Genomic DNA, 27,696 nt, shown 5'->3' on the forward strand with positions numbered 1-27,696 from the left:
GGCATTTGTTTGTAACCTCAGATGATATAGCCAGTCCAGTCTGGGGTGCGCTACATACAAATATAATTATCCTGCATTATTTATTTACATTACAACTATTTTATTAGCCTGCAGATAAATGAACTACAGCAGTAAATTTGGCCAAAGCTGAAAACAGTGAGAGAATGTAACCAGGAAGGTCCTTTTGTCACACATGCTCCATGTTGGAGAAACACATATCATGGACAGAGACAGAGACAGAACAGGTGGCCGCTGAGCCCCCCAGACAGGTGGTGTTTTGTTACCTTTGTGCTCAGGACACACCCTCCATTTAAATAGGAGACGGAGAGGAAACAAAGAAAGGAGCATTTACATAATGGGAATACCTGAGACATTTTGCAGGTGTCTGCGCTGTGCCTCCAGCTCTCCTTTCACAACACTGATAGAGTTTTCCTTCATAGCCAGTTCCAGCTGCATGGTGCTTATCTGAGATTGCAACTCCTACAAGACACACCCAAAGAGATTAAAGTGTAACTATCCTGTATCTGAGCACCACAAACCAAAAACACGATTCAGTACATTTTTAAAACGCTATTGTTCATTTTTAATATGCAAAGAAAACTCACCAATCCATGGTCTCCTTGCTTTATTTTGCAGAAAAATCACTCTGAAAAACACCCCCCTAGCATTTCTGGCCGTAGTCAGAAGGTGTGCTTAGCTGAGAAAACCCCCTCCTCCCCTCCATAAGACTAATGCGATGTATGACATAATTTGCCTAGGCCTGGAAACCAGGCAGTAACTGAAGAAATGTTGAAAAAAAAAGTTTAAAACTAGTAAAAAGAATATACTTTGGAATCCCCTACTCACAACTCATTGGACTAGGAATGAAAGATGACTTCTGGACCAAGATAAACTTATTTGGTTCAGATGGTGTCAAGCGTGTGTGGTGGCAACCGGGTGAGGAGTACAAAGACAAGTATGTCTTGCCTACAGTCAGGGGTGGACTGACAACTCATGGGGCCCCCGGGCGATAGAAGATTATGGGGCCCCCAGGCAATCAGAGATTATGGGGCCACACAGTAGATACAAACACACACAGTATACAATTATACAGTATACACAGACATGTTTCTATTGGCTGAGAAGGTACTGGAGAGGTGGGACAGCTACAATCTCAGGATTTTTAGACCAAAAGGATGTCGGTAAGAGACATTTCAGAGACAGATTTAAAAAAACAAACACAATTTTTTACATACTTTCCCTAGTTTTACTGAGGCTGGCAACCCTGATGGGGCCCCCTAGTGGCATGGAGCCCTCGGGCAGTGCCCGAGTAGCCCAATGGTCAGTCCGCCCCTGCCTACAGTCAAGCATGGTGGTGGGAGTGTCATGGTCTGGGGTTGCATGAGTGCTGCCAGCACTGAGGAGCTACAGTTTATTGAAAGAAACAATGAAAGCCAACATGTGCTGTGACATACTGAAGCAGAGCATGATCCCCTCCCTTCGGAGCCTGGGCCACAGAGCAGTATTTCAACATGATAACGACCCCAAACAAACCTCCAAGACAACCACTGCCTTGCGAAAGAAGCTGAGGGTAAAGGTGATGGACTGGCGAAGCATGTCTCCAGACCTAAACCCTATTAAGCATCTGTGGGGCATCCTCAAACGGAAGGTAGAGGAGCGCAAGTTCTCTAACATTCACCAGCTCCGTGATGTTGTCATGGAGGAGTGGAAAAGGACTCCAGTGGCAACCTGTGAAGCTCTGGTATACTCCATGCCCAAGAGGGTTAAAGAGGAAGTAAACTCTGATGGGTTTACTTATTCTTTATTTCCCTGCAAAGGTAAAGCATAATGGGCTACTATGCATCGTGGCTCCGGCGCTGTGATTGGCCAGAACCGCGATGACGCCACGCATTTCGCCATTAGCAGCGGCATGCTCAGTGCGCCTGCGCGCCTCTGTCTACAGAGCATGTGCCGTAGACAGCAGTACCTGTCTTTTTGCAAATATCTCCTAAACCGTGTGGGTTTAGGAGATATTTCTTGGACCTACAGATAAGCCTTAATCTAGGCTTACCTGAAGGTCGAAGTGGTCTGTAAGGGTTTACAACCACTTTAAGGCAGTGCTGGAAAATAATGGTGGCCAAACAAAATATTGACACGTTGGGCCCAATTTGGACATTTTCCATTAGGGGTGTACTCACTTTTGTTGCCAGTGGTTTAGACATTAATAAATTAATAAAATATTTCCAAAAATGTGACAGGTGTACTCGTTTTTGTGAGATAATGTATATACCTAGAATACTAGACTAACAGTCTCACCAATAGGTGAGAGGGTGGTGTTGGCGATTAAAAAAACAAAACAAAAAAAACAGGGTGTGCATGGCTGTTCTCTGGCTAAGAATGTACATAAGAAAGCTGATGGATGTGCAAGTATGATCTAATCATCTCACAATACAATGTGGCTCAATTTCCAACTTGAACAGGAGTCATCATATAGCACGAGAATAGAGGGGGAATATCTGCTCAACATGCTATGCACTGTCATGGGGTCAGATTAAGAGGCTAACAACATTGGTCAGACAAGTCTCTCTAACCTGCATGACGGCTTTCTTAAATCTGAGGTCTGCCAGCCTAGACTGGTTGCTCACAGCCATGAGAATTCTACCTGATTCAGATAAGAAAGTTCAAATCAGGAGACTATGGACAATGAAGAATGATTACACACCAAATAAACTCTCAGGCCCTGTTGACACCTGAGCGTTTTGGAATCACTGCAGAATTGCACGATTCTGATTGTGATTCCAGAATCGCAGCAAAACTCAAGACGTGGTTGTGGTCAGGGGCAGACTGACCATTGGGCCACTCGGGCACTGCCCAAGGGCCCCGGGCCACTAGGGGGCCCCATCAGGGTTGCCAGCCTCTGTAAAACCAGGGACAGTATGTAAAAATCTGTGTTTTTTTTACATCTGTCTCTGAAATGTCCCTTACCGGCATCCTTTTGGTCTAAAAATCCAGAGATTATAGCTGCCCCACCTCTCCAGTACCTTCTCAGCCAATAGAAACATGTCTGTGTATACTGTGTGTACATGTATGTGTATACTGTGTGATTGTATACTGTGTGTGTGTATACTGTGTGGCCCCATAAATCTCGGATTGACTGGGGGCCCCATAATCTTCTATTGCCCGGGGGCCCCATGAGTTGTCAGTCCACCCCTGGTTGAGGTTTTTTTTATGGCACCTCAAACACGGTGTGATTTTGCTGGGATTGTCAATATTCAAGATGAATGGCACCGCTCCAAATATGCACCACAAGATCGAGCAAAAAAAAGAACTGCAATGCTGCAGCATCGTATTGTCTTCTGTTTTCAATGTCAGCATAAAATATAAGAAATAGAAACTCTCATGTGTTTCCCAGAACTTTCTAAAGAAGAGACAATATTTGCTTAGCCTAGGGGCACTAAAAGTGATATTAAAGGCTTTCTTTTTCTGGTTTTGCACAGAGTAGCCCCAATCCTCCTTGTCTCAAGTACCCCACCGGCAATCTTGGCCTCCCTCTCCTGCCACGTTCCCCCAGAGCAAGCAGCTCGCAATGGTGGCACCCAAGCAGGCTTGCTCCCAAGCCAAGGCTCCGTGTGTCTATTCATACACAGAAACGTGGCTCGTCCTGCCCCCTCTTCCTGCCCATTGGCTCACTGGGTGTGATTGACAGCAGCTAGAGCCAATGGCTCCCACTGCTGTCTCAGCCAATGAAAAGGTAGTCCCTGGAGAATCAAGGCTCTCGTGCACATCGCTGGATCGAGATGGGGCTCAGATACGTATTAAGGGGGTTGGGGGGCGTTGAACACAGAAAGTTTTTTACCTTCATGCATAGAATGCACAAAGGTAAAAAAAAACTTCAGCTTTTATAACCACTTTAAATACCACTTTAAATTGTTAGTTTACATTTACCATAAAACTGCCTACTCAGGTAAAGGGTGCCTTAATACTGTATATCAGGGGTCTCCAAACTTTCTAAACAAAGGGCCAGTTTACAGTCCTTCAGACTTTGAGGGGGCAAGACTGTGTTGAGCTGGAGTAGAAAATGTCCCTGCGCCAATTGGAGTAAATTATGCCCCATCGTTGGTTTCAGGGAAGGAATAGTGCCCCATCATTGGTGTCAGAGAAATAGTGCCCCATCAACTGTGTCAGTGGAAGAGATAGTGCCCTATTGTTCATATCATTGACAGGAATCATTGACAGGAATTATGCCCCATTGTTGGTGTCAGTGAGAGGAATAGTGCCCCAATGGCGAGATGAAGGCAAGAAAAGGGCCACATCTGGCCCCCAGCAGCACCAATGGTGTATATGATGCAACCAATTTCAGCTCAGTGTTTCCGCTAGTTTGACCCATGGGGTACTTCTAACAAGTGTGACAAATAAAAAATATTATTTAAACCCTTACCACAGATTTTCTAGCACGTTGGAAATCCTGTGTTATAATGAGCAATTTGTGTACATAAATGCTCATAATAACACGGCCCTATGCTGCCATAATGATTTGCAGTACACTGATATTTCCTGATTCAGCTGCATTAGAAGATTTGTTTGATCCAGTGAGAACAGGGCAATTAATAAATTGGGTAATTGGGATCTATGAGTTGATCAATTCTGTAGTGACAATAATTGCTATTATAGGGATGCAAATTGTTGCCTTTATTTGCTGCAGTAGTCAGAAGGAATACTATGGGGTGAAATACAGAGACTTTTATATACAGAGCTGTTTGGTACAGCATTCTACATGCACACAGAAGACTACATGCACAATATTCAGAGACTGGAGCACTTACTATGGAAACTGACGGGTTACATTTGGCAGTGCGCAAAGCTATAAAACCCTCTTCCTCCTATAACAAACCATTTATGGTTAGGCTGCACTTGTATAACTGCTGTTTCATTTTGGTTGCTATTATCTGTCCTCTCCTACAGTAGCCTCGCAGTGTTTACGTAACTATGCTTAGGTTCCAGACTGAAATGCATTTGCAGATGTCTTTACAATGTTATCTTGTCCGCTGAACAGAGTATAGTGATGCATACTGTACAAAGGCTCAGCCCGCATTCACCAGAGACTTTTTGTATCTCACATCAGACACACCCAAGCTTTTCAATGAAGACACTGGGTACAAACAGATCTAAAGAGACAATGCAAAACGAAGGAAACGGGGCAGCACTGACTTCAAGGTTCAATGTGTATAAAACAATTATATTGATGGCTTTTGAACTGCTGCCTCATTTTCGGATTCTGTTGAAAGGATTCCAGGCAGGATTAAACAGAAAATGCATTCAGCTGCTGTGTTTACTAGATAACATTAGTAGACGGGTCACTTAATTTACCTAAAAGCTCATCTCCTTCGAGAAAAATGTTTTAAAACCTCCAAATACTTACCTAAATTCTGGTTCAATGACACACCAGGTTCCAGGTCTTCTTTCTTTTGCTCTCCAAGTCTTCTTTCTTCTGCTCTCCAAGTCTTCTTTCTTCTGCTCTCCAGGTCTTCTTCCTTCTGCTTTCCAGGTCTTCTTTCTTCTGCTCTCCAGGTCTTCTTTCTTCTGCTCTCCAGTACTCATGTTGCTTCTTAGTGACATACGCACTGCCCCATTACAGGGTCCTTCACAGGGTCTTGCAGAATTCAGCATTTATATCACCCAAGATGGGAACAAGACTGGTCAGCTTGACTTTTATAGGTGTCTGGTGTAAACGTTGGGGAGGCCTTTTTATTTTTCTTTCCAGAGGTTGAGCTTTAAACATACCTGCCATTTAATGTAACCGCTCTGGGCCTGGGAAATTATTTAGAACCCCCCAAACAATTATAACATTTCTAGAAGCAAAGGCCCTGGAAAATGAAATAGAGGCAGTTGAAATTTTTATGCTGCATGATTTTTGCTCAACTATTCATCACATGTATATTTGTTGTAAAAATATGTTAAAATTAATTTTAGTAGACACAACCATAATATAATACCCAATTGTTAGGTAAAATAAAAGAGATGGGGCTGTGTCGAGTAAACTGATACCAAACCAGACTCGAAATTGTGTCCACCCACGATATACTGTAGTGAATAACTATGGAACCTAAAATCTTTCATAGGTGACACTTTAAAAGTCTTTAAGGCTGGGTTCACACTGAGGTACAGAGCAGCAGGGGTCTGGTGCGTCTCTGTTTATCGTTTCAGGTCCGATTTCAGTCCGAATTTTTGTCTGAATTGGGACCTGAAATGGACCAGAAGGCACACAAGAATCCTGTGAAATTTGCTCCGGAGTCGCTCTGGAGATCTGTTAACTGGCTCCATTGAGAGCTGTTCACAATCTCCTGACATGCGAATTGTATGTGGGGAAACCCACATCTAATTCACAATAGGGTGAACCCAGCCTAGAGATTATAATTTTAGAGTTAACCGTGAATCATGGACCTAGAAGTATTGCTCTACCTCCAACGTTTGCGACAATACCTCAAGTGTGGTCCATCGCTCTTTACATACATGTGCGGGCCCCATGCACATGTTTGTATTTGCATGTATGCGCGGAGTAGATGGAGGTGCTTTTACATTTTTTCAATTATTTTTATTTATTTTAATACAATTCATTTTTTATACTTTTTTTTTTTTTTTTGCTATCACAATTGCACTAACATGCCCCCTGGGTGATAGTATGGGCAAGTGGAAAGTCTACTTCATGGTGCCCCAAAACCTCCCCTGCCCTTAGTCAAGCGCAAATCACACTTGATTAACTGCTGCCCTAGCTACAGAACTGAAGCCGGAAGTGACAAAATGCTTCTCACTACTGGCTTCATTACACACAAAGGAGATCAGGAAACAATCAGTCTCCTCCTGCTCTCCCTGTTGGGGCATTTTACCACAGTACTGACCCTTCTCTTTAGGCCTCATGCACACTGGATGTTTTTACAGCTGTTATTTTTGGCTTCAGGCCAGTGGCGTAACTAGAACCTTCAGGGCCCCGATGCAAGAAACCATGAAGGGCCCCCCTGAACCCCAGCCAGGGCCCTTACCTCCGAGTCCGGCGGTGGAACTCCAGGGCGTGGTCAGAGGTATGACCTTTGTGAGCCCTGTAGTTCCACCGCTGGTATCAGTCGTTTTTTTAAAATTATTTTTTATTTTTATTTTTAGGTGCCCCATTGGGGGACTGTCCCTAGCAGGATGGGGTCCCCGTCCCCAGAAGAGATGAGGTCCTTTTCTCCAGGGCAGATGAAGTTACTTCCCCCAGGTGAGAAGGGGTCCCTGTCCCCAGGGGAGGTGGGGGTCCCTGTCCCCACGTGAGAAGGGGTCCCTGTCCCCAGGGGGAGATGGAGGAGGTATGTAATGGTGTGTGGGGGATGGGGTCCTCTCACTCACCATGACCAAGCTGTAGGCCGCACACTTATCCATGTTAGCCTGGGCTCCATCCAGTATGCTGGACGGGCGATCAGCATATCTCCCAGAAAGACCTTTCATCATCTGTGTATGACGAGGGAGGAGGGGGGTTGGTAGACAAGCCTGCAGTGTCCTCCAGGAAGCCGGATCTCATAGGGCTGCACTGCATCTGTGTGCTTGTATGGAGCAGGAGAGGGGTACTCTGAGGAGCCAGCTAAGGACACAGGTCATGCGGGGAATGCACAACTAAAGAGCAGCCAGTGCGATAGTCGAGCATGGAGCTCTGCTAGTCACCCTCCACCTCCAGCCACCCGTGTGCATGGTGCACTGGTACCCCTAGCTGCCTATGCTGCTGCCGGCCATATGTAGAGGGGGCTGCATGGGCCCCCTGCATCACAGGGCCCGGTTGCGGTCGCGACTGCTGCACCCCCTATAGTTACGCCCCTGCTTCAGGCATTTTTTTCTACAGCCAGTAAACTCCCCAGCATGTTATCCTGTGTCCATACACACATAGGCTTTTATCAGCAGTTTTTGGCAGGTGCGTTTTCTGGCTGAACAAAAAACTAGTGGGTTTGGAGAGGAGTTTTTAAGTTGTAAAAATTCTCTAACTTGAAAAACTTGGCTATTCTGTGGTTATGAGCATTTTTGAGCCATAAACCTTTGTAGGAGTATAGTTTTTCTATAAAATGCAAACGCTAAAAAAAGCTAATGCAAAAACTCTGCAAAACGCTAAAGTTGAGGTTAGCGTAAAAGTGATCTGGACAGCTGTAGAGCCGCCCAGAACACTTTAACTGAACAGTGATTTGCAGCATGAAAAAAATGATATCGCATTCATGGCTGCCCCTGTAGCCATGAGCTTGCTTTGACCACTTAAAGTCCAGGACATTTATAAACAGCCTAAAGATGGCAAATGGTAAATGCTCATTTTCCCAGCAGCAATATATTCCCCTTTTGTTTCTTTCTAGCCATACCACTCAGCCTTCAAAAGTGAAGATGATTTTGGGTACCTCTGGGTATACAGAAGCATAACTCACTTCATGTGAAAGCACTGGTGTTTGGTGTCAGGCTCAGCTACATGGTGGCAAGGAAAGCCTTCATTCCTTCATTTTCAGGACTGACTGAAGGGACTTTTCACAAGACTCTGACCCTGGAAGCAAACAGATGCGTCCAGGATCAGATATCTGTCCCTGGATGTGCAAATACATGCAAGGAGCAAAGGCTGTTATTGCTTTGTACAGGCTGAGTGGCCACAGCTGTCCACATACACTTGTGATCCCAGCCACAAGAAATCCACCTTTTCTTGCCACTGGAATCTGGTGTATTCCCCAATCTGTTGTATGCATTTGGGGAAAGACCGATGGGGCCCCCCTTTTACAGCAAGAGGTCACCACAGCATCACGGGGACTGGTCAGAGGGCTATCACTGAGTCACTGAGAGAAGGACACCAAGTGAACACAATCCATATCACTCCCATACTGCACTTATTCCAAACCTAGACTGCACCTATGCCAACCCTATCCTGCATTATATTGAACCTTTACCGCATCTGAACCACATCTACTTTGAACCTGTGCTGAGGCTATAGTGTACCTATACTGCATGCAGGCTAACTGGGACTGTCATTAAGGGCACTGACACTCTTAAAGGGCCCCAACGATAGCCAGCAGTAGAACATTTCAAAGAACTGCCCCTCCCATACTAATTATTCTGAAAGTCACTTTTTTTCCCTGCCACCAACTGCTAACATCCTCCTTTTTTTGTTGAGTGCATACCCAGTCAGCCTAGGACTAGCATTGTCACCATAAATGTGCTCTGGCAGTATAGTCCCAGCACTCGGTAGATTAAACTTTAGTATTGCTCACAGCTGTACCTAAGGTGGCCTTGCTACTGTTTATGTTGATCTGGATGCCAAATATCATCCTTTGCCTAGTTATTACTGTTAATCATTTTGTATGCTAAACTCTGTTATTACCATTGTTAATCCATTTTATGCTTACCTAGTTACCAACCATATTGGGTGAAAATAAATTAAGTGTGCCTTAGCTGGTTTGGTGCCTGTTTTCTTTGAAAAAGCACTTCTATTGGGTACTAAGTTTTACTTTTAGTGATTTCCTGTGATATTGTATGTCTTATGCCCTGTACACACGGTCAGACTTTCCGACGGAAAATGTGCGATCGGATCATGTTGTTGGAAAATCCGATCGTGTGCGGGCTCCATCAGACTTTTTCCATTGGAATTCCCGACACACAAAGTTTGAGAGCTGGATCTAAAATTTTCTGACAACAAAATCCAATTTTTTTAAATTCCAATCGCGTGTAAACAATTCCGATGGACAAAGTGCCACGCATGCTCAGAATAAATTACGAGACGAAAGCTATTGGCTACTGGCCTCTTTATAGACCCGTTGTACATGGTTTACGTCACCTTGTTCTGAATGGTCGGATTTTCTGACAACTTTGTGTGACCGTGTGTATGCAAGACAAGTTTGGGCCAAAATCCGTCTGAAAAAATCAGATGGATTTTGTTGTCGGACTGTCCGACCGTGTGTACAGGGCATTACACTCAACCTGGTGTGTCAGAGAGCCTGAGGTTCTAGGGAAGGTTGAGGCAAAGAACAAGGGTCCCATCCTATCCAGTGGCTCATATGGCTCATATGTACTACACAGGATAGACTGAAACACTTTATGCACAATTCACAGTGCAAAGAGGGAAGAACAAAGTGAAAAATCTCTTTCTGGGTAAGTTACATTTCCATCAAGATGGAACGCTGTATTTGAAAAAAATATATAATTTCCATCGTCCAAATCATTTATTTTGCTGTATCTATAAAGGCCCATTCATCGAATCAAGCATCAGACTGGACCCATGATCAGGCCTTTTATGACCAACCATACTGTAACATGACAGGGCACTGAAATATGGGCTCTTTTACATGCTAAGCCTGGTCAAAGCAAACAATCTGGAAGGCCGCTACGCTGCATTTTTCCATCTCAGGCCAATTGTCACCTGCTCATCCTTTGTGGGGCAACCTCGGATTCCCTCATCTTCGTACAATGCAGGACGCGCAGCTTTGGCCACGGTATGGGGTTAAAACCATTGGGGATGTTATGCCTACAGGTATTCTTTTGAGCTTCTCGCAAATGTCTCAGAGGTTCGGTCTACCGGGCTGGATGTTATTTCAATACTTGCAGCTGCGTCATGCTGTTGGAGCTCAGTTCCCTCGGTCTCCTACTATTAATGTGGATCCTATTGAGGAAATGCTGACTCCGGGGGATCTAGATAAACCACTATAGTCCCTCTATGGCATCCTTCTTTGCACTGACATACCTGGGATAGCAAAATTATGGGACTACTGGAAGGGAGATATGCCCTCCTTGGACAGGGAAGACTGGGAGGATAGCTTGGAACAGGGCCCGAAAATTTGTATTTTCGCTAGGCACAAGTTGATTCAAGTTAAAATTCTTCACCGGGTATACTATACCCCCAAGAAACTACATAGAATTATCCCTGAGAGGGAACCAATTTGTCCTCGCTGTAAACTCCAACAGGGTCCCTACATACATATGTTCTGGGAATGCCACGTGATTGTGTCATATTGGCAGTTTTTTTTTGCTGAAATAAATCTTGGACTACAACTCACCCTAGTACTCACTCCGTCTCTGCCATTACTGGGAATCCCTGATGATGAACAATGCTCCCATCATTCTAAGCTTCTCATAACGTATCTCTTGTACTATGCAAAAAAATCAATTCTACTGAAATGGGCATCCTCGGCCAAGCCGGAGGTGTCTGCCTGGGAAGCTATGGTTAATGCAGCTTTACCCCTATATAAAATGACCTACTCCAACAGGGGCTGTAATTGGAAATTTGATAAGGTATGGTCTTCTTGGACCTTGACTTGAGTTCTTCTACAATGGTGTGTTTTGTTTTGGCGCTGGACATAACTTCTCTAAACTTGGATGTTTCACAGGTAGCAATATACTATGTACTGTTTTGATTTAAATATTGTGATCGCTTTTGTTCTTGCAAAGAACTGATAGTCCTATATGTTTATGTACTAAATGTATTACCCTTATGTGATTTGAAAGTGGACAAATACTGTATCTCTATACTGCTATGTAACATGCAATTATCAATAAAGCACATCTGTTTGTTAAAAAAAAAATATGTACATACTATACGAAGCTGATGACTCTGGAAGCTGGATATCACTGTGTCTACTTCAGGGATTCCCAACTTCCAGGGGCATTGGCCAGGTATGGTATATACATAGTTACATTGGCCCAAGATAGACCAATAGACCAATGTAACTATGTACAATAGACAATAGACCAATGTAACTATGTACAAATATACCATGTCTGGAATTCATCTTTAATTCCACTATGTGAATTAAAAGCTGTATCTACAACATATTAAGAGATTAATAGGGAGCAGATGAGCTTCTGTTTTTTCTACAGGCCTAAGCATATCTGTAGTAGAGGTCTTTAAAAATGGATAACAAGAAGAATTTACTAAAGGAGAGAAGAGTTCCATGTGTATCGGCACTCCCTTTCTCAAATACTCTCCAACATATTGATCTGTACATTTTTTTTACTTAGTCATGACTAAAAATTATGGAACCCCTGCATTTCTATTTCTGAGAATACACCACTTCGCCCAGAAAATTGTTGCAATTACAAATGTTTAGGCATTCTCATATTTATTTATTTTGTTTGTATTGGTATGACAAAAAAAAAGCGTAGAAACAAAAAGCCAAATCTGACATTCCACACAAAACGGCAAAACAATTTGCAATTAAACTCACCCGTATCAATTATCAGGTGCGGACAATATAGAAAACACACTGGCAACCAGTTAAAATGATGAAAATGTACTCAACCTTTCTGTTGTGCGTCTCTGTGTGCCACACCGAGCATGGAGAAGAGAAAGAGCAGCAAATAATTGTCTGAGGATTTGAGATTTGATTTGAGATTTTGAGAACAAAAATTGTGGAACAGCATGGACAATCTCAAAGTTACAAGTCCATCTCCAGCAGTGGCGTACTAAGTGGGGGGGCAGGGGGGCGAGCCCCCCCTGGTGCCACACACTGGGGGGGTGTCAGGCCAGCGCCCCCGCCCTCCGCAACTAAAGAGGAGACAGCGCCGTGCCTCGGGTTCGCAGCCCACACAGAGAGAGCCCGAGGGGCACTGGCAGTGGGCGGCATTGCAGGGGGGGGGGGTCGAGTGGTGTGACATCTGCCGGCTCAGTGATCCGGGACCTGGCGCAATAATCCCCTTCTCTCTGTGGTCGCGTGGCGCTGCCGTTCTGATCAGTCTCGGGCAGCGGCTGTCACTCACAGCCGAGCAGAGTGAAGCCGCCTCCCCCTCCTGCATGCACAGCACTGTGTAGACAAGGAGGGGGAGGCGGCTTCACGCTGCTCGGCTGTGAGTGACAGCCGCTGCCCGAGACTGATCAGAACGGCGCGACATGAGTCACGTGACCACAGAGAGAAGGGGATTATTGCGCCGGGTCCCGGATCACTGAGCCGACAGGTGACACTCCACTCGGGTGCTGCTCGCACCTCCCCAGAGATTAAATTCCAGGCGTGTCGATTTCACTGAGCCAAGAGGTTTGGTAAGACTGTGGAGGGATTAGGAAAACTGGCAGACCCCCTAGACAGACTGAACAGCTGCATGCTGCCCTGGACAGTATATGTGTGCCCTTAACTCTGTTACTGCTTGCCATCTGTAAATATCAGCAACAACAACTCAAAATGTGATTGCAGGTTACAATGTAGTCCTTCCTTACAGAACTGTGTCTGAGCAATGCCACTGTAGGGGTTTCTTTACTGTGGTGGGTCCTGCACTGTAGGGGGGTCTGCACTGTAGGGGGGGTCCTGCACTGAAGGGGGGTCCTGCACTGTAGGGGGTCTGCACTGTAGGGGGGTCCTGCACTGTAGGGGGGTCTGCACTGTAGGGGGGTCTGAACTGTAGGGGGTCCTGCACTGTAGGGGGTCCTGCACTGTAGAAGGGGTCCTGCACTGTAGGGGTCCTGCACTGTAGGGGGTCTGCACTGTAGGGGGGGGGTCCTGCACTGTAGGGGGGGTCCTGCACTGTAGAAGGGGTTCTTCACTGTAGAAGGGGTCCTGCACTGTAGGGGGGTCCTGCACTGTAGAAGGGGTACTGCACTGTAGGGGGGGTCTGTACTGTAGGGGGAGATTCGGCACTGTAGGGGGGTCTGTACTGTATGTGAGGATTCTGTACTGTAGGGGAGTCTGTACTGTAGGGGGGTCTGCGCTGTAGGGGGAGGGGTCTGTACTGTAGGAGGGTCTGCACTGTAGGGGGGGTCTGCGCTATAGGGTGGAGGGGTCTGTACTGTAGGAGGGTCTGCACTGTAGGGGAGGATTCTGTACTGTAGGGGGGTCTACACTGTAGATGGGGGTCTGTATGGTAGGGAGGGGGGTCTGCACTGTAGTGGTCTGTGTAACATGCAGAGGGTCCAGAGCTGTGAGGGGCTGTGTAACGTAAAGGGGTGCAGGGTGCTGTGTAATGTGAAGGGGTCCAGAGGTACAAGGGCTGTGTAATGTAAAGGGGTCCAGAGGTTCAGGGTGCTGTGTAATGTAAAGGGATCCATAGGTACAAGGGCTGTGTAATGTAAAGGGGTCAGGAGGTTCAGGGTGCTATGTTATGTAAAGGGTCCAGAGGTACAAGAGCTGTGTAATGTAAAGGGGTCCAGAGGTGCAGGCTGCTGTGTAATGTAAAGGGGTCCAGAGGTGCAGGCTGCTGTGTAATGTAAAGGGGTCCTTAGGTGCATGGTCCTGTGTAATGTAAAGGGGTCCAGAGGTGCAGGGTGCTGTGTAATGTAAAGGGGTCCTTAGGCGCAAGGTCCTGTGTAATGTAAAGGGGTCCAGAGGTGCAGGGCGCTGTGTAATGTAAAGGGGTCAGGAGGTTCAGGGTGCTATGTTATGTAAAGGGGTCCAGAGGTGCAGGCTGCTGTGTAATGTAAAGGGGTCCAGAGGTGCAGGGTGCTGTGTAATGTAAAGGGGTCCAGAGGTGCAGGGTGTTGTGTAATTTAAAGGGGTCCAGAGGTGCAGTTGTGCAGAGGGGGGGTACACAGTAGTGACAAAAAGATATTGAAGGATGCAGAGGTATGCAGGGGACACAGTGGGTGTTTTTACATTTTATGGTGGGGGTGTGCCCGATATAGGATCGGCCCCGGGTGCCAAATGCTCTAGGTACGCCCCTGATCTCCAGAGACCTTATTGTTCCTGTGTCCACTGTGCACAACATTGTCAGGAAATTTAAAGCCCATGGCACTGTAGCTAATCTCCGTTGACGAAAGAGACAAAATCAGCAAAGATTGCAACAAAGGATTGTTTGAATTGTGGATAAAGAACTTTGATCAACTTCCAGACAAATTCAAGCTGACTTTCAGGCACAGGGTACAACTATCTCAGCTGGCACTATACAACACCATCTGAATGAAAAGGGACGCTATGGTAGGAGACCCAGGAGGACCTAACGGCTGACACAGAAACATAAAAAAGCCAGATTGGAGTTTGCCAAACCTGAGGAAGACAAAATCCTTTTAGGAGAATGTGCTGTGGACAGTTACATAGTAACAGATGAAAAAAGATTACAGCTTTTGGTAAGGCCCATCATTCTACTGTTCTCAGGAAAAAGAAATAAGGCCTTTAACCACTTCCCGACCAGCGCACGACGATGTACGTCGACAGAATGGCACGGGCAGGCATATTGGCGTACATGTACGTCCAATATTCGATGCCGCCCTGCCATCGGGAGCGCGCCGCCGGCGGCGCGCTCCCGCGCTGGTCGGGACCCCCGTGAGTCCGGTCGCGGGACCCGCGGACTCGATCGCCGCGGGCATCACGGAGCGGCCGAATGGAGGAAATGCTGTATAAACAAAATTTTTCCATTCTGCCTAGCAACTAGTGACGCTGATCTCTGCTCCATGTGATTGGAGCAGAGATCAGTGTACACTAAATGAAAGCCCAACCCCCCCACAGTTAGTAACACACCCCTAGGAACACATAACCCCTACACTGCCACCCACTGGTTAACCCTTTCACTGCCAGTGTCATTTACACAGGAATCACTGCATTTATATAGCAGTGATTACTGTATAAATGACAATGGTCCCAAAAATGTGTCAAAAATGTCCGATGGGTCCCCGACAATGTCACAGTCACAATAAAAATCGCAGATCGCCGCCATTACTAGTACAAAAAAAAATAATAAAAAATTATTAATAAAAATGCTATAAAACTATCCCTATTTTGTAAACGCTATAACTTTTGCGCAAACCAATCAATAATCGCTTATTGCGATTTTTTTACCAAAAATATGTAGAAGAATACGTATCGGCCTAAATTGAGGGAAAAAAATGTTTTTTTTAATATTTATTATAACAAAAAGTAAAAAATAATGCGTTTTTTTCAAAATTGTCGCTCTATTTTTGTTTATAGCGCAAAAAATAAAAACCGCAGGGGTGATCAAATACCACCAAAAGAAAGCTCTATTTGTGGGAAAAAAAGGACGTCAATTTTGTTTGGGAGCCACGTCGCACGACCGCGCAATTGTCAGTTAAAGCGACGCAGTGCCGAATCGCAAAAAGTGGTCTGGTCTTTGACCAGCAAATTGGTCCGGTCTGAAAGTGGTTAAAGAAAAGAATACAGTCCCTACAGCCAAACCTGGTGGAGGTTCACTGATGTTTTGGGGTTGCTTTGCTGCTTCAGGCACTGAATGTCTTGACTGTGTGCATAGCATTTTGAAGACTACCAAAGAATTCTGGGGAATGTAGAGCCTAGTGTCAGAAAGATGGGTCTTCGTCAGAGGTCATGGGTCTTACAGCAGGACAGTGACCCCAAGCACATATCAAAAAGCACCCAGAAATGGTTTAAGAAAAAGCACTGGAGAGTATTGAACTGGCCAGCAATAAGTTCAGATCTAAATCTCAAACAGCACCCATGGAGAGATCTTAAAAGAGTTGGGAAAAGGACCCCTTCCAATCAGAGAGACCTGGAGCAGTTGGCAAAATAAGAGTGGTCCAAAATTCCAGTAGAGAGGTATAAGAAATGCATTGATGGTTACAGGAAGAGATTGATTTCCATTTATTTTTTTCAAGGAGTGTACTAACAAATATTACATTGAGGGTGCCAATAATTTCTCTTATATTGACAGACAGTCACAGATCCTCTCTGTAACAAATGGGTTATTAGCCTTATCCCTAGGAGAATACTAGGCAAAGTTGTAACACAACACTCAGAACTCTTAGGGTCCTTTCACACGGGGCGGATCAGTTCTGATCCGCCCCGTGGATGTCCGTTTGCTCAGCGGGGATCACTCCGCCGATCCCCGCTGAGCAGGGAGATGACAGGTCTGTCTCCGCACACTGTGCAGGGACGGACCTGTCACAGCGCCGCTCTCCCCTATGGGAGATCGGATGACGACGGACCGCAGTGCCCGTCGTCATCCGATCCGATCCGCAGACGGATGGAAAAATAGCTTTTTCCTCCGTCACACTTTTTCGGATCGGAGCGGGTCGGATGTCAGCGGACATGTCACCGCTGACATCCGACGCTCCATAGAGCTCTATGGAGCACCCGTTCAGGTCCGCCTGAAAAACTGACAGGCGGGCCTGAACGGGACGTTAGTGTGAAAGGGGCCTAAGTCCCGCCCAGGGGGGCAGTCCCTCGGGCTACAACCCTCCACCCTGCAAAGCAGCATCGACATAATGCTCCTCTCAATGTAGCACTCCCCCGACACATCTCCCATGGACTCTCTTTTCTTTCTTCCCTCCTCTCTCTCCCCTTCTCTTTCTTCTCGTCTTTCAGTTTCTCTTCTTCCCTTAACGTCTACCTTCTTATCTTCTCTGTTCAACATGCTTCATGCACTTAGTTGATGTAGATATCGGACAGACAGAGAGTACCTTAGTTCGGGTGGTTACTTTGATAAATATTGTACTTTATTTAGCCTTAGGATCTGTCAGCATGAAAGGTTATCCATTATACCCCGAAAAGTAGCTTTTGGACTACCCTTCACATCCTTATTTATCGGGGTCATTATGTCATTACGTTTGTGACCTGAATACGTTTATTATCTATGCTCCACCCCATTTTTTTATTTTTTTTTGTTTTGCTTTTTGACCTTATGTCTGTCCATCACAATTTGTAACCATCTCAATGTTGTCCGTATATGTTGAATTGTTCATTAATAAAACTTTTGTTAAAGAAAAAGCGTAGCCAAGCATAGCCAGAGTCCAGTAACCAGATCGGGTAGTCAGCTAGGCCAGAAGTCAGTGATCCAAGTAGAGCAACAGCAAGCAAGATAAGGAGCCAGAAGGGATGTCAGCAAGCCAGTCTTTAAACAAACCGCAGGAGATGGTTTCTAGTGATGTGACCAAGGCGAAGGCAGAGGTGAAGTGAGCTGGAAGGCTTTAAGTAGGCAGGTCAGACGAGCATCATCAGGAACAGCTGGTAACTGTGGAGAGAGAAGAGAACTGGCAATTAGCTGACAGATGAGCTGCCAGCCCAGAAAAGGAAGGGCTAAGCCAGCCCAGACACATCCGCACTTGTGTTGCATTGGGAGAGCAACAGGCTTCCCCTGTCTGCATAGAACTAGCAGACCAACTAGTGCAAGGCCTTAAGTATGTCTGTGACGTGGCCCTGGATACTCTCCCCCTTTTATCCAGAGCCTCGGTGTCAGCTGTGGTGCTGAGACGCCTAATTTGGCTAAGATGCTGGTCTGCTGACCAGGCATCCAAAAAAGCCCTGACGGATCTTCCCTTCCTTCCTTAAAAATGCCACCGGTGGTAAGAGCACCCTACTCCCACAGGTCAGGAAGGCTAAGGAGCCACGCCGTAGGCAAGGGCCCTCTTTTTCTGCTCACAAATGGCTTTTTTCGTCCGCCTGGAGCTTCGACAAAACATCCCAAGCCCGACAGGACGCCCACGGAACTGCAAGCCTAACAAGCCTGCGAATAAAAGTGCTACCACATGAAGGTTTGCCTTCGGGAGTTTGCAGCCCGGTGGTCCTCCCGGTTTTCCAACCAATGGGTCTGCGATCTGATTTCCACAGGCTACAAGATAGAGTTTCTCTCTTGGCTGCCAAACAGATTCTTCCCCTCAAGCATACCCGTATCCCCAGTTCGCCGGGAGGCCCTGTTGGGGGTGGTAAGGGATTTGCTGAATCGCGGGATGATTGTCCCGGTTCCGGACTCAGAACACTTCCAGGGATTCTACTCAAATCTGTTTGTGGTTCCCAGGAAGGAAGGGGTATGTCCGATCTTGGACCTAAAAGCCCTCAATCACTTTGTGAAAGTGCAGAGGTTCAGAATCGAATCAGTTTGCTCAGTAGTCGCTGCACTCCATCAAGGGGACTCCCTGGTGTCCTTAGACATCCAGGATGCGCACCTGCACATACCCATATGCCTTCGGCATCAAAAGTTTCTGCGATTTGCAGTCGGAGAAGCCCACTACCAGTTTGTGGCTCTTCCTTTTGATCTAGCATCAGCCCCCAGAGTCTTTACCAAGGTATTGGCTCCAGTTTTGGCATTGCTGCGACAACGTGGGATCGCAATCGTGGGATACCTAGACGATCTCTTCCAGAGAGCATCTTCCACCTCAGAATTAAAGGAGGATGTGGCGATCACCATGCAGACCCTGCAAGAATTTGAGTGGCTGTTGAACCTCAAAAAGTCGGTGATTGTGCCGACCCAGCATTTGGAGTACCTAGGCTTGCTGTTGTACTCCAGGGAAGGCGAGAGTTTTTCTCCCTTCAGACAACTTGCATACTCTCAGGTCCACGGTAAAACTGCTGACAAGTGGTCATCGCTCCGCTTTTGCATGCGAGTACTGGGGCTCATGGTAGCCTCCTTCGAGGCAGTACCTTATGCCCAGTTCCACACCAGAGTCCTGCAGAAGGAGATTTTGACAAAATGGGACAAATCTCAGTTGTCCCTGGATCGACAGATCCAGGTGAGCCAGTCAGTCAGAGACTCACTGATCTGGTGGTTGATGTTGATGATTGCAAATATGGTGATTCAGTCCGGAAAATCGTTCCTTCCTCTGAAATGGACGGTGATCACAATGGACGCCAGTCTATCCGGCTCGGGTGGAGTGATGAGGGTTCAGTCAGCTCAAGGCTACTGGTCGATGGAAGAATCTGAGTTGCCGACCAATCTGCTCGAATTGAGAGCGATCAGGCTGGTGGGCAGAGCGACAGGTACCGGCCCTGTCGGCCATTTACATCCCGGGAGTGGAGAACTGGCAGGCGGACTATCTGAGTCGACAGATGCTGGACCAAGGAGAATGGGCATTCCATCCAGAGATATTCTGGTTGCTGTGCCTGAAGTGGGGCACACCAGACGTGGATCTGCTGGCCTCCCGTCTCAATCGGAAGGTTCCAAGATTCGTGTCCAGGACAAGAGATCCATAGGCCGACACGTCAGACGCGCTGGTGGCTCCATGGGATCAGTACCAGCTGATCTACGCCTTTCCTCCACTGAAACTGTTGCCGCTTCTGCTTCACAGAGTGGAAGCCGAGGGGTTCCCAGTAATACTGGTTGCCCCAGATTGGTCTCAGCGTCCCTGGTACGCAGGCCTGGTGCGTCTGGTGGTAGACACTCCCTGGCAACTGCCGTTGCGAGAGGACCTTCTGGCTCAAGGTCTGATTCTCCATCCTGCTTTACCATCACTGGCTTTAACGGCATGGCTATTGAGAGGCGGGTGTTGAGGAACCGGGGTCTGTCGGACTCGGTGATTCCAAATATGTTGAGAGCACGGAAATCTTCTTCTCGGAAGATATACCATCGTACCTGAAAGGCCTACATCTCCATGTCTGTGGAGAAAGGATGGCACCCGCGCTCCTTTTCCATATCCAGGATCCTGCTGTTTCTCCAGCAAGGAGTAGACAGAGATTGGCATTAAGCACCATCAAAGGGCAAATTTCAGCCTTAGCTGTCTTTTTTCAATGACCCCTGGCATCGCACTCCTTAGTGAGTACCTTCGTCCAGGGGGTACGACATGTAGTCCCACTGGTGTGTCCACCGTTACCCCCTTGGGATTTGAACCTAGTGTTGTCGGCGTTTCAAAAACCGCCGTTTGAAAATATCAGGAAGATTCCCCTGTTGATTCTTTCCCAGAAACTGGTCTTTCTAGTGGCCATCACATCGGCCAGGAGAGTTTTCGGAACTGGTGGCCTTGTCCTGCAAGTCGCCCTATCTGGTTATCCACAGGGATAAGGTAGTGTTGCGTCCGCAACCATCTTTTCTACCGAAAGTGGTCTCGGCTTTTCATATCAATGAGGACATTGTATTACCATCTCTGTGTCCTAAGCTGAAGCACCCTAAGGAGATGGCCCTTCACACTCTGGACGTGGTTAGGGCTCTGATGGTGTATTTGTCTGCACAGCACCCTCCCCTCCTTTTATCTTTATGTTATACTGCTTGTTGACATACTGATGCTGCTTTGCAGGATGGAGGGTTGTAGCCTGAGGGACCGCCCCCTAGGCAGAACTAATAGTTCTGAGTGTTGTGTTACAACTAGTATTCTCCTAGAGATAAGGCTAACAACCCATTTGTTACAGAGAGGATCTGTGTCGGTCGGTGAATTACAGAGAAAAGGATTTTACAGTGAGTACAAAAAATCCTATTTTTGTTCAGTTCATTTTTGGACATTTGCGTGGAATGTGTCAGATTTGGCTTTTTGTTGCTCCATTTTTTTTTTTGTGCCATACCAATACAAACAAAAGGAATAAACATGAGAATTCCTAAACATTTGTAATTGCAACAATTATCAGGCCGAAGTGGTGCATTATCTGACAAAAAAGGCATCGATGCCAATATTTTTGGCCATGACTGTACAATATGATGGCAAGTTGTAAAGGAATGGTGATTGGGGTATGGATTTTTCCATCGGCCACATTTAGTATCTCCTCATTTTAAAATGGTATCATGCTTTTCAATTACACCAAAGTCATTTAAGTAAAAACATGTTTTAATCGGTAATTGAGTCATTTATAAAGATATAATGTCCAGTGTCCTGTAACAATAACACCAGCACTATATTAAATGTCTCTACTTAGACAAAGATTTACTGGTACTTCAAATAATCCAGCCTTACTATTATGTCTCCACATTCCAATATACCGTCATAAGCACAATAAGATGTAATGCTGCAATAATGAAAGTTATTTCCTTCAGACATAAAGAGACTGCATGTGATGGTATACGGGCTTTGAAGAGTGATTTCATGTAAGTACCATGGATAGCAGCATAATAACCTCAATGGCTTTTTCCTTTTGGCACTTGAATAATAAGACAAGTGTACTGAAGTGCAGACGCTCTCCAGGCTGGATCATATCAGTGGAACGTTTCTGTCTGAATAAAATGCTATACATGTAATGTCTTCTTGTGATTACTTCTACTACCGAGGAGGACTCCGAAATCCATTCACCATGTCACATATAAATGTAAGTTGTTTGTAAAAGGGAAGAAATGTAATGGAGATTTGAAAGACTGACCTAAATATAAAAGGGCATCATATATTACAATCTCATTGTACAATCCATTATGTTTAGATAGAACTGTACAGAATTCTCAAAGAGCGCCGTGGAAGTAAAACCCGGATAAGGCAGATTGGAGAAGTTGGGACATTTCTTTGTTAAATCTGAAGATTTTAATGTTGGTCTTGCATTTCATATTTTTTTAGTTCAAATTAAATGTTTTGCCATCTCACCTTAAGGTATTATTAAAACCTCAGATTTTTAGCTTAAATGAGAACTACAGGCAAACTTTTTTCATTTTGGATGAAGGGGGTATATGGTACATGGTACAGCCGGCACATATCAGGAATATGAAATGTTGGGTTTACATATTCTTAAAAGAAAATTAACTGTAACGATGACCAAGCAATGCTGGAATTTTGGCAAATTCTTGCTGAATTAGTCGAAATTCAAGCGGAGGGTGGCCCTCCAGCTGTCAGAATACAATATCCAGCAGCGCAGACTCCTTCATCCAAGCTGTTTAGGATAAATGGAAGAATTTATAAGATTTCTCACATTCAACCAGTGGGCTAAATAAGAGCACTCTTTGTGTATATGGCTCTTTGTGTATGTAGACTTTGAATACCTTTTAGCAGTGGGGGCTGGTGCTCAATATTTTGGGGGGGGGGGGGGGACAGCAAACTAACAACAACCCCCCTCGTGGGAAACGGGCAACGACGATCAGCCCACACCCCTCCGCGTGCGAGAGACATGCGGTGGCGATTATCCCCTCATGAGAGGGACAACGTGAATGTGGCAATCAGATGCCTTACCTTAGGAGGCGGGGGAAGGAAGAGCTGGGACCGCTCTGACCGCTTCTCCCCTCTGCCTGGTGGGGACAGGCCATGTATGATGTAGCACACAGAGAGACATTCTCCTCCAGGCCGAACAGGAAGTGTGTCCTTAGACACGATTGGCCAGGGAGTCCTAAGGGGCTTCCTGATTGGCCAGGAAGAGAATCAGGAACAAAATAGCGAATATTAAGTCACACAACTGGGTGGGCTCAGGGAGCATTGCTCTTTTCCCCCAAGCCAACCCCTTTTTTTATGCCAATTAGAGTCTCAGGCTCTAATCATGTGCTTCAAAAAAAATCCCATTGAAATCCATGTGTCCGGCACCCTGCATGTAGATTAGGGGCTGGGCACATGGATTAGAAAGAAGGAAGTACCCCCTGTGTGGGACTTTAATGGCAACAACACCACTGATTTATGATAAAAGAATGTTAATTGATACATATAAAATAGATCAATCACACATGTGATGATCAGTTAAAACCAAGACAAAACAAAAAGAACACATAGTGAATTAATTGCAAGCATACAAAAATGTATTAGGATAGTGTTACTCTCCAAAGTCCGAAAAAAACTTGGTACCCAATGGGTTTCAGGCTCAAGCCCTTCATCAGGGATTTGGATAGGAGAATGTATATTCAAATATTTGTCAAAAGGTAAATAAGAAAATGGTGCAATGTTCGATGAGCAATGCAAGCAGGAATCACAAGGATCACTGCAGAAGATGGCGTCAATGGAGACCTCCTGACACTACCCTCAGAGGTATCTTACAGAGGCCCCCACACTAGTTGGTCACAAATCAAGATGGTATATGGCATACAACGGGATAAGCAGAGGGACATGTAGTAGATATGATGAATATCAAAATATGAGCCTTGGTGCGGCCTTTTTGGTCCTTTAAACAAGCGGTCATCACAAGTAAGTGGCCTACACTCTCTTCCTGTGATTGCCCATTGTGGGTTTTGTCTGTCAGGTTGCTATTCTCCCTGGCAGTGCGCATGGATTAGGGGGACAGTGCCCCTGCACCCTGCATGGATGGGCCGCCAGTGCCTTTAAGTCTAGTACAATTTTTTTTCCCATTTAACCCAGCAGGCTGAACGAAAAAAAAACTGAAGAGCTCGAAAGGAGCCCCTGTACTAACTATCTGATGTTAATACATCGATCTCCCCCACTGAGCTATTGAGTTCTGACAGGGGGGTGGCCCCCTGCCAGAACACACTGGTCTGCCCCCCCCCCCCCCCCCCCGCCAGAACATACCAGATGTTGATCAGCAGACCTTTTTTGGTCATGCCCCTTCGACAGAAGATGACCAATCGACTTCTGTCAGACTGGCTGCCGTACACATGGTCGAATGTCTGCCGGTTCATATTCGGCCTGTGTGTACAGCCCTTTCATCTTGATATACCTAGAATGTATTTCTCTGCTTTAAAATGAAAATTCTATTTGCTTTCAGGCCTGTATCAGTTTTGTACTTGTATATTGTGGAAAAATGTGCACATCCAAAGCCCAACGATTAATCCCAGGCAGCCCCCTAATGCAAAAATCCAAATGCACACAATTTGTAAGGTAATTTAAAATGTTAACTTGTGCACACACAAAGTGTCAGAAAGAAGAGAATTTGATTAATTGTTGTGTAAATGGCAGTACTGCACAGCAAGCATACAAAAATAAATCATGTAACAAAAAATACAGCCCGGCTTTGAGTAATTCCATTTTACCTAGCAGCTGCCACTCAAAGGTTGATTGACCTTACAGCTTTTAGTGGTAGACATAGTAACAGAGATCGCAGAGTAACAGTCCAAAAGGTCTAATACTAATACATGCAGGATGATGATCAGGTCATTATTCTATGATGATCACAAAGCCATTAGCTCCATCCAGGCTGCCCAGGAGAATTCCAGCACACGAGAGTGCTGTATACACACAGGAATTCAATCTTCCATTAGCCAGACATTACAATAAATAGGTGATAATGTGGAAAGCTTAGGTTTCAGACCACAGTACAATAAAATGCTTGCAGGGAAAACCCTACTTAAAGTGAACCTGTCAACCATTTTAAACATTTCAAACTTAAAATCTCTACCAAAAAGCAAGCATCACCAGCTACAGGCTTATACCTTTATGGGCCAGAAAACTCACCTATGTGTGGTCCTTTGTGCTACTAAGGGCCACACTCCCCAGGCAACTTGGCTAAATCTAGCCAGACATGTGTAGATTTCTCTTGTTCAGCCTCGCACAAGAGAAATCAGTCCATTGCCTATCCATGCTAAACAGCAATCTTCACTGCTAACTATTGTAATCAGAAAGCCATAACACCAGTGTATATATAAACGAACAGAGATTGCATCTGACAGCTTTTAGGCTGATCATTTTTTGCCCTGCACAGTACATTTTTATGTAGCGCAGGCTCCTCACGAGCATGCGCTGTATGTTTTTGAAAATTAATATTCCTGACACCACAGTTGGGTTTCAGGGCTAATTTTGCTAAATTATGGTTTCAGTACCAGTCTGGCTGGATTGCATTGAGTTCTCCTTGGCCGCAGGTGTCGACGTCACCGCCGGCAAGTGGTAGAACGCAGTTTAGCTGGGTGTATTGAGTACCACGTTTTCTCTGAACCAGCCCAGTGGGAGTGTTTTTCTGCTGTTCACTCTGGGAGCTGGTATTTAAGGTACTGACATCACGTGTTACGGGGTTCTGGTCCAGAAGATATTTTCTGTCTGTTTGGTCCTGGTCCTCCTGACTAGCCCCCATGGCCCTACTGGCCTGGGGTGCGGATCCATGCAATTCCAAGTCTCGGGGCTGGATAGCCCGAAACGAAGTAACTGCAGGGACAGGCCTGAATGGATGTCGAGGCCTGAGGATTCAAAGGTGGTCCGGTGCCGTCTCATCTAAGGAGAGGCCCAGCAACTGGAGAAGCATCCAGGGGAGGATTCTTGAGGAGGAGGCCATGCACAAGGCTGGTTTCTCTGAAGGAGCCTGGAGGCTCAGGTGAATGACACTTTATGGACTTACATTCATACGGTATCGCCAGACCGGCTGAGAGATACTGGTACCGTATGATAGTTCTCTAAATTTGTCTATGACCCTCGGTCACGCTCAAGTCTGTGGCAGAGACGTTTGTCAAGTAATTCACGCTCAAGTCTGTGGCAGAGACTTTTCTCTTTTTTTTTTTTGAGTTTCAAAAAAGTTTATTGTAATTATAGATGATACAGATGTATAAAGACAACAAAAGACCCAAGCTGAAGTCGGTACATAAAACGTGAAACTGTTACAGAAGACTAATAGACCACTTGCGGGCGTGCATTATACAAATAAAAATTGCACATTAGACTGGGTTTAGTAGACTCTGTATAGAGAAACTGGGTATTAACGGGTTCAAGGGGGCCCAATGAGGGGCACCGATCCCGAGCCTCCCCCCAATCGGTCCACACACCCCAAATGGGATCCTGTTGTGCGCGGAGTGACTGGACAAAGGGTACCCAGGGAAAGCGAGGTTTGGGGAGCTGGACTTGTGGGAGTAGGGGTATAACAAATAACGCGGAATTTATCGGAAGTGTCCAGGATAGTATTGGAAATTTGTTTCCTGCGCCATTATCTAGGTTATCTTCAGCTTAGTTTGGCGGAAGGATACTGAAGGTAACTTCCAAGCGTGGGCTAGGGTAATCTTGGCCCCCAAGAGGATGAAGTGAATGAGAGAGCTGGTCAATTTAGGAACCTTTGGAATTTTGTTGTTAAGGAGGGCTATAGTAGGGTCTTTTTGCACCGCAAAACCAGTGGTTTAATGGATGAGGTTGAAAATTCTGTTCCAGAACCCTCTTATTTTGGGGCATTCCCAAAGGGTGTGGAGGAAGGAGCCTATAAGGCCACATCCCCTGAAGCATAAAGGAGAGGACTGCGGGTAGAATTTGGTGAGTCAGGTGGGGACTAGGTACCAGCGGGAGATGACCTTGAGGTCTGCTTCCACAAGGGCAGTGTTCAGGATACCTTTGTATGATTGGGCAAAGTTTGTGTGCCAAGTATCCAGATCCCATTCAAATTGTAGGTCATGCTCCCACTTTAGCATATAGGCTTTTCCCTGTGGATCAGCTAATGCTGAGTAGATAAGGAAGATTGCTCCCCTGACGCCCATGTCCGAGGAGCACCAAAGTTCGTATTGAGTAACAGAGAGTGGATTGGCTGAACTTTTCCAGACATGACGCAGGAAATGTAACAGTTGGTAGTAGCGAAAGGTTTCGGAGGAAGGCATGTCCAATTTGGAGATGCAATATTTGAGCGGGATGGAACCGTAAGGCCGCGTACACACGCGCGGACTGTTCGCCCAACTTTGTCCGTCAAACAGTTTCGGCAAACAGTCCGCTCAAACTTAGCATGGACGGACATGGCCACACACGACGGACGAACAGTTTGCTGAAACCGTGCGCGATGACGTGAACGGCACGCACGGCGGGACGAAAAATACGACGTCCTATACACTGCATTATAGCTTTCGGCGTGAAAATCCTTTCTGAGCATGCGCGCAACTTTGTTTGACGAACAAGCCTACACACGAGCGGACTGTTCGCTGAAACAAGGTTTCAGCGGACAGTTTTACGGAATTTCCGAAAAACCTTGTCCGTCCAACTGTCCGCTGAACTGTCCGCTGCGAGGGGATGCCAAGGTGAAACAAGGGAACAATTTTTATGAAGGGTGTCACAAAGGGACATTGAATGAGATAGTGTGGGTGATAAGATCGGGGGACAGTCCTTGTGCGGTCTCCAGACTAGATAGTCCAGTGTGTGGTTGGGGGTCACCTGTCTTTCTATGTCTACCTAGTCCTGTTTTGGCCCCTTGGAATAGATTGCTGAGAATTGGCAGAGTTGGGCAGCCTGATAGTACCACCATATGTGTTTTTTTCCTTGCTCTAAATAAAACCTTCTTATGCCGCGTACACACGGTCGGAGAATCCGTCGGAATGCGTCTTATCGGACCATATCCTCAGATAATC

The 27,696-nt window shown here is 46.0% G+C and overlaps 1 protein-coding gene across 2 annotated transcripts in view; it reads right to left on the bottom strand.

Annotated features, from left to right (window-relative positions):
• The window catches only part of LOC143997346 (uncharacterized), a 159,992-nt gene that overhangs the window by 101,159 nt on the left and 31,137 nt on the right, over nt 1-27,696 (bottom strand). For both annotated transcript variants that reach the window (XM_077492927.1, XM_077492926.1), the window contains one exon: nt 366-480. In XM_077492927.1, coding sequence (XP_077349053.1) covers nt 366-456 — 91 coding nt within the window. In that variant the 5' untranslated portion in view covers nt 457-480. The remainder of the gene's footprint in view (nt 1-365; nt 481-27,696) is intronic.

This window comes from Lithobates pipiens, unplaced genomic scaffold (assembly GCF_037356315.1).
Source record: "Lithobates pipiens isolate NorthernLeopardFrog02 unplaced genomic scaffold, aLitPip1_a1.2 Scaffold_19, whole genome shotgun sequence".
NCBI classification, from domain to species: domain Eukaryota; kingdom Metazoa; phylum Chordata; class Amphibia; order Anura; family Ranidae; genus Lithobates; species Lithobates pipiens.